The sequence below is a fragment of the Eubalaena glacialis genome, chromosome 3 (genome assembly GCF_028564815.1).
Source record: "Eubalaena glacialis isolate mEubGla1 chromosome 3, mEubGla1.1.hap2.+ XY, whole genome shotgun sequence".
NCBI classification, from domain to species: Eukaryota; Metazoa; Chordata; class Mammalia; order Artiodactyla; family Balaenidae; genus Eubalaena; species Eubalaena glacialis.
Genome location: NC_083718.1, coordinates 62,595,786 through 62,603,541, shown reverse-complemented (window position 1 = coordinate 62,603,541; position 7,756 = coordinate 62,595,786). Strand labels below are relative to the sequence as shown.

Here is a 7,756-nt window from a genome sequence, read left to right as displayed (position 1 = left end):
TGTTGGTGCTTGAACTCTTGCCTGGGAATAACTTTTTTAACCTTAAAAAAAAAAAAAAAAACCACTTTGATTCTTCTCTCCCACCCCTTCTTCTCTGTTCTTCTGTTTGCCTAACTCCCCCGCCCTGCTGGCCTCCCCTTTCCTCTCTCCCCCTTATTATTATTTTTAGTGTGTGCGCGTGGACGCTTTTGGAGAGCTGGAAGGGATTTTTTTCTCCTGACTTGAACATAGGGTGACTTTTAATTTTATTTTTTGGTGTGGATTATCTCTTTGGACCCCGCCGGACTTGGCCTCAGGAAAGCAACCGAGGCTGTCGAAGGCTGCTGGTGCAGAACGCTCTGCTCTACACAAGGGGGTCCCCCGCCCTCTTTCCACTTTTTTTTTTGTTCTTCCCCTCCTTCTCTCTCTCTCTCTCTCTCTCTCTCTCCCTCTCTCTCTCTCTCCACTCCCCCCCTCTCTTCCCCACTCTTCTCCTCTCCCCCCTCGCGCCCACAGCGTTTGGTGTTGATTCGAGCGGGAAGAGGGGGGTGGGTGGGATCGGAGGGGGAGACCATGACCTCCAGCTACGGGCACGTTCTGGAGCGGCAACCGGCGCTGGGCGGCCGCTTGGACAGCCCGGGCAACCTCGACACCCTGCAGGCGAAAAAGAACTTCTCCGTCAGTCACCTGCTAGACCTGGAGGAAGCCGGGGACATGGTGGCGGCGCAGGCGGACGAGAGCGTGGGCGAGGCCGGCCGGAGCCTACTGGAGTCGCCGGGACTCACCAGCGGCAGCGACACCCCGCAACAGGACAGTGAGTGAGGGGCGCATGCCCGCGGGGGTGTGTGTCCCGGGTCGAGGGCGGGGGTCCGGGCTGGGCGGCTGGAGCCCGCCTGGGGCCAGGGGGAGAAAGTCAGGAACCAGGAGAGGTTGGTGGCAGTGGCCGGAGGAATGGCCGGTCACAGACAGAGGGAAAAGGATGAGAAAAGGAGGGCTCCGCGGAGGACGGAGCCAGGGCGGACGCTGGAGGGAGGCCCTGCGGTTGGGGTCAGGGACTCTGCCCGCCGCAGACTCTCGCCGAAGCTGACTGCGCTGCCTCTCCGTCCCGAACGAGTGCGGCTGCCAGATCTTCCCGCTTGCGGGGCGACGGGGCTGGGCTGGAAAAGGGTCCCAGAGCGGTGCAAATTCGGGGAGCCCGCCCTGTTTGGGAAGGCATTGGGTTAAAGATGCTGAGTCGAGTCCGGAGGGCTTCTCCCGGGCGGCGTAAGCGGGTTGGAGGGCAGACGGGACAGAGGTGGCGGAGGGCACCGCGTAAATCGAGCTAGACCCGCGCTGCTCTGGCTGCGCACCGCGCGCGGGCTCCGAAGGCCGGGTGTGCCGGAGAGGCGGCGCCGGAGCGCCCGGCTAGAAAGCCGGATCCGCTCTCTGTCCCCGGAGCCACTCTCTGTCCCCGGCTGTTGCGGACACCTGCATAAGGGTTTGAGACCTCCGGTAGAATGAAAGGCCTGAATGACACGGGAAGACTCAGGCGAAGCAAAGGTAGTGTCCTTTAGGGGTGAAACCCGAGCTGCCGCCCCGCATGAGCCCGCACGGGAGAGATGCGCTGGGGAAGCGCGGAGCGCTGTGTCGCATTGAAGGAGCTCTCCCTACTGGCCCCAAAATTTCCAGAAAAGTCCATGTATAGTCTCCCTTCCGCAACCTACCTGATTGGTATCGCGCCCCCAAGGAAATCTCACCTCGCGTTATTAGCTGTACCTCAAAAAACGTGACTCCGAGTGTATATCCATACGTCCTGGAGTCTATAACAGACCTGTCACCTGCCTCATCCCAGGTGACGTGGGGTTGGATATTTCCTACACAAGGTTGCTGGAGTCAGAACTTGGCTGGAAGTTTTTAAATGAGGCTGATCCCTTTCCATGCCATTATTTGCTGACTGCTATTTCGTCTTGGAACTTGGAGCCTGTGGAACCAGGGGGTCCACTGGAATTCTGTGATTTTCAAAAAACAGTGCCAAGGTCAGACTCTCAGAAAACAGATAGCAAAGCAAACGGGACTTAGAAACATCTGGAAGCAAGGCCTGTGCAAAGTGGTGGGAGGGCCAAGCTGAAACAGGCCGCAGGGAGAGCCCATCTCTACCGCAGGCTGCCTGCTGCTCGCCCTGCATCCTTGGTCCAGGCCTGGGCTCCCCTTAGAGTTTTTTAGCCAAAAGCAAACTGGGGCAGATCCACCCTACTACGCACAGAGGCAGAGGGTGATGGGGAGTCTGACCTGGCCTGACACTAGGGAAAAACTGGGCAACTCTGAGGAGTGAAGACCCGTGTCCCCAAGTCCCCGATAATGGCTAGGCGCAGAGGCCTCCTTGTTGAGGTTACTGGTGCTTTCTGGGGAGCTGCTCAGGCCCAGCACAGGCAGGCCGTATGTGTCAACCACCGAAGGCGTAGGCACTTGTAGCTCAAGAAAATGCACTGTGAAATCATATTATTTTAAAACACTTTACTAGGGAATATTTAAACATACAAAGAGTAGGCAGAATAGGATTATGAATTTCCATGTGCCTATTACCCAGCTTCACTAATTCTGCAAATTCTGCCGTTTTTTGTTTTGCCATGGCTAATTATTAATCACAACGTTTATCACTATTCGGAGAACTGAAGGCTGGAGCCACAACAGAAAACATTGTGAAGAAACTGCTGTATAGAAAATCAGGGTGCGGCAAGGGAGACCAGCCAGGGTTGCTTTGCCCCAAAAGCAAGCGGAGGGCTGTGTAAAGCAGGCCCAGGGTCAGTGGCCACAGCAAGCCCAGGGCCCACGCAGGCCAGGGCTGGAGAGATGCTGGCGGTTCCTGTCGTTTGACTTTAAGTGAACACAAAGAGAGGGGAGTTCGGGTTCATGGTGGCCTCCTAGTGGGTACAGAGTAAGACTGGGCTGAGGAGGCCAGCTGGGAAGCACCCCCAAGCTGAGGCGAGGCCGCAGTGGTGGGGAGGCAGCCCAGGGATGGCTCTTTCAAGACCCAGGCCTGGCGCAGCTGAGGCTGCGTTGAGCACGTGACAACCGTGGGACGGTTGGCGACAGGCAAAGGGCAGCAGGAGGAGTCGGGGACCATTTGTCCTGAGGGAAAAAGGGATGACACCTGTGGGAACCTGCCTGCTTGATACTTGAGCACATCACAGAGTTTCTAGTAGTAAGGAGGCCTAGTGGGGAGTGACCCCAGAAAGGAAACAGATTCTGGGGGAGAGGGTGTTTGAGGAAGAATGGTAGACAAACAGTTCCAGAAGGAGGTCACAGAATGCAGAGCGAGGTGATGGGGATGAGCTGATGGACACCTGGGGCTGAGAAAGTAGCCGAGAAAACACACACACACCCAAACACCCCTCCCCCCCCCCACACACACACGCCACAGGCCTTGCTTTCTGGAGATGACCAGGGCCTATCCTTCTAACAAATAGTAGTTGCTTTTAGAAGCAAAGTTTCCTCAACCTCCTTCCCCATCTCTGGGATGAGAATAAGAGGGTTTGGTAAGTTGAGTGATAGCAAGTGTCCAGGAGGACCCTTGTCCTTAGTCTTGGGCCGCAACCAGGAGATGCCAAGGAACCTGTCATGAGCTACCTGGAAGTCAGGACCAGTAGAGCCCTTCTGGCCTCCAGTCCACTGTGGGCAGTGAGGGTCAGACTGTGAATCAGAGAAGAGAGGAGCCTCCAGGCAGGCGGTTGGAGCTAGGCTGCCAGCTGCGAGGGACAGAGGAGGGCACCAAGAGTCAGGCGCTTTTAGCAGCCTGCTGGGAGTCTACTCCAGAGTGAGAAATCCTAATCTCCTTTGGAGAGATGAGGAACATTTAAAAGACACCTTTTCCTCTTAGAGCTATATAGAAACAGGTTCTTCCTAAATTTTCTGTTCAGCTGAAATAAGTAAAACAGACTCCACTTACACTTGCAATATTAGATCATTAATACTGCAAATTTTTCTGAATTACAAACTGGACCCATCTTAGCAAAGAGGGGCCAAGTACTGTCCAAAGTGAAGGCTTCCCGCTGATCTCCTGCACTCCACACCACAATTCTGTTTCCCCCCCCCCCTTTTTTTTATTCACTCCACTTTCCTCTCTGTTGAAGGATTTCTTTCTCCTTTTACTGATACTCCCAGCCTAGTAAATTTCTCAAACTTCTCGGTTCAAATATCTTAAGTGTTTAAAGAAACGGTTCTTTAACACGGTTAGAAATCCAGTGGCTAATGGGGGCGTGTGGAGTGAAAAGGGGGTGGTGGTAGAACAGGGGTAGTCAGGGAGAGGAAAGAGAAACAGGTCATAAAAATAGGCAGACCTACTTCTAGGAGGACGGTGCATCCCGCTGTCATTTCTTAATCTGAACTTCTGCAAACTCTTAAAAAAAAAAAAAAAAGCGCCTGCCTTCCACGTTCCCAACCTCTAAATTAGTGAAACCAGATTGTCCTAATAAGACCTTTTGTTGGAAACACATGTAGTCATAAAAAGGTAGACGGAAAGTCAATTAGACACGCGTGCACACTAGCACACATTCACAAGGCTGTGCACCGGGCGCAGCTGGACCGCGGGCCACGGCGGGATGCAAATGCAGAACAGCGGCGCGGGGAAATCGATTTGTCACAAAGGGAGAGGTGTAAACGCGGCGCGAAGCAATCACCCGCCCAATGCGCCTGCCACATTCCCGGGGGCCCGTCTCTGCCGACTCTTCTAGGCCAGAGAAACGCCCAGGAGAGCGGGACCGTTCTCCAGGGCGCTCCCTGCTTGGAATTCATATCGGAACATCAATTCCACTGGAGTCTCAATATCTGCAACACCTACAGCGCCAAGAAATTTTCCTATGCGGCACCACCCTGGGGCCCTGGAGCCGGTGCCGCCACTCTGAATTTGGGCCTCGATTCAGGGGAAGGGAGCGAACGAAATATACCGTTTTAAGCGTAGCCTGGAATTTTTTTCTCTTTAGAGGAGGCAGTGAAATCCAGGATCAAGGGAGGTCACTGAGTCCCCAAGGTTGAATGTCAAGTCCAGAAAAGAGGTTGTGAATCCTGTTTACCTTACATGCAGAAGCAAGGGGCTGAATGGCCTCCTCTTACCGTTTCGGAGAAATTGACCGTCTAGTGACTCCCTCCCGCTTTGGAGCGAAGGGCGCTTGGAGTTTGAAGCTTCGGGGAGGGGAGCCTCTAAAGTCCGAGGCCTCGGCTGCCAATACTCCCTGGGGCTCCAGATCCCCCAGGTCTAGAAGACAGTGAGTCACTGGCTCCACAGTTCACTTCACTGAGGAGGCCCTGCCCAAGTCTCCGGAGCGCCTTTCCCGCACCTTGGGCGTCGCGCAAACCTGCATTTTTGCTCGGCGACCTTAACCTTCCCCGGGCAAGCTCAGGTCAGAGTGTAGGGGCGTCAGGCGGGGAGCAGTAGGTCACACGGGTCCCTGCAGTTCCTTCGTCTTCCCAGGGGCGTCATTTTAGATTTTACAACACGAGTAAATAAATCATCTCCAAACCAACAAGATGTCACCCCCCTCCCGCCCCCTGCGAAAAACCCCCAGCAATTTCAGAGCCAAGGAGATCTTCCTACTCCACTGGCTCAGATCAGCTCAGATCCGAATTTTGAACGCCGCTCCGGTCAGCAGCTACCTCCGGGAACCTTTTTCGGTTTTAAATAACATCTATAGATTTTCAACGATGAGGATCCCTAGACCCATTTGATTTTTCTTTTAAAAGATGTGTTTCTTTTACAGTTCCTCTCCCATATCCTGTTTACCTGCTCCCTCCTTCAGCAGGGCCGACAGTCAAAGCAGACCTCCAGCTCCTGGAGAACCCCTCTCCTTCGCGGGGGCGCCAGGGACGCGGGTACGAGGAAGTTGCAAATCCGTGCGCGCCTGTGCGTGCGCGGCGAACCTCGCGTGCCTCTCGCTCCTGGCGGTGCGGACTTTCAATGGCTCTGAGAATATGTATTTATTTTTTACCCTTTAGGAGAGATGGAGTCAGCAAAAGCCATAAGAAGTACAATTTTTAGGAATCGGGGGAGTGTATCTGTAGAAAAGGATATAAGGCTTCCTTTTTTTTTTTTTTTTTTTGTCCCCCTGAGGGTGGATAAGGGGCCAACTCCCTGTTGCCACTTCGTGTTCAAACATTTACAGAACTACCTGTGATTGCGCGCCATTGTAATCCGATTGGACGCTCTTTGTCGAATTCCGGGTTTTAATTTGATGCGGGGCGAGTGCCACTCTCATAGTTTTGGTACACTTTAACTCCCTTTTCAACAATTCAAAGGAGATGCATATGTCAACAGCATTATTATTTATCCACAAGAATTTAGATTCTTGTAAAATCAAATAGTTTGGTGAGCAGGCTAACAGCACTCAGTTAAAAACCAACCATCTCAAAAAGTAATAATAATATCAACAAACTGCCACGAACTCCTTTTCTCTAAATGCTGTTTGTTATTAAATCAGTAAATGCGGAGAAACATTGCTGAGACGTCTGAGGAGGGACAGTCATCGGTGTTTCAGGGTCAGTGGATTTGTTTTCCAAACAAACGTAAGTTTTTGAGTAAGGAGTCTCCACCGTGGTCTGAATATTAGTAGATTCTTGGCATTGTCATTTGTCTAATTTAGTGAGGCAGCCTCAAGGAAATAGTCGTACAGAGAATTATGGCCTATCAATTTTAGGTTTAAGACAAAAAAAAATCACTACATTTCACTTGTCCTGGAAGCACTTTTCTTGATGAAAAAATATCTGGGAAGCCGATTACAGGGGCAAGCAACTTTAGGGGAGGGGAGGGGAACAAAGGCACAAATGGTGGTGGGTTGGGGAAATTTTATGAAAGAAAATAAAGAAAACACGTCAGAACAAATCAATCACAAACACAAGTGACTTCTCAGAAGAGTCTGAGTGCAACTAGAATCAAGGATTCTGCTGTTCCCGGAGTTCTCAAATACAGGAATTTATATAGGTCTGAGTTAGGACCAGAATGCAGTTCTCGGGCACTGGATAGCCTAGTCGCTTTGCTCCACCACGTAATGAGGGAACTCTAATTCCCAAGAACTTTGGGCCTCATTTTTGCCATTATTGATTTCCCCAGACTCAGCTCCAAATGAGGAATGCATTTGAAAAGTGTGTATTAATTTGAATCCCCAAGACCCCGAGTTATGACAAAGAACAAGGACAGGCCCTCTGGTTGCTATTTTGTCTACTTTCAAGGAGTTATTTGCAAGCGATTGGAAATGCTCTTAACTGCCGGATGAGGAGAGACTATACCGAAACTCTCGTGCAGGAATGGCGGTCGCAACCGGCCAGAACTGCAGGCTCTCTTCGACGCTCATCTATTTGGGGGAAGAGGGGAGGGAGACGTGGGGGAGGGAGTAGATTGGGCGAGGGAGAATTAATTCAGTAATTCAGTGAAGAATTTTAACTTGTAAAATAGAGACACAGTATCTTAGATTTTAATGTTCTCCATCTCTGCCGGGCGGGACGAAGATGCGAAAACCGCCACCCCACCTCCGCCCTTTTCCTCCCAGTTCCAGGGGCGCTGGGGCGCAGCTCTCGGCGAGGTGGAACGCACTCGCGAGCCTTGCCAGACGCACCTCTCCTTGCTCTCTCTCGCCGAAAGGGGGCGCATTCCTCCCAGGTCGGGGCTGGAACTTAACCCCGGCCATCAAAAACCCTTGGACTCCCGCAGGAGAGAGAGACGTGCTGGAAGACCCCTCTACACAAGTAGCAAAAGATGGGAAATATCAATAGCGTGAAGTCACTGCGGGGACTGCGTAAATATACGCTACAC

General features: G+C 52.3%; 1 protein-coding gene across 2 annotated transcripts in view; it reads left to right on the top strand.

The window, feature by feature from the left end:
* Positions 1–265: 265 nt before the first annotated feature.
* PRRX1 (paired related homeobox 1) overlaps positions 266–7,756 on the top strand; it is a 69,077-nt gene continuing 61,586 nt past the window's right edge. The window contains exon 1 of one of the 2 annotated variants that reach the window (XM_061185731.1): positions 266–793. In XM_061185731.1, the coding sequence (XP_061041714.1) occupies positions 553–793 (241 nt within the window). In that variant the 5' untranslated portion in view covers positions 266–552. The remainder of the gene's footprint in view (positions 794–7,756) is intronic. The other variant, XM_061185730.1, reaches the window with a different exon arrangement.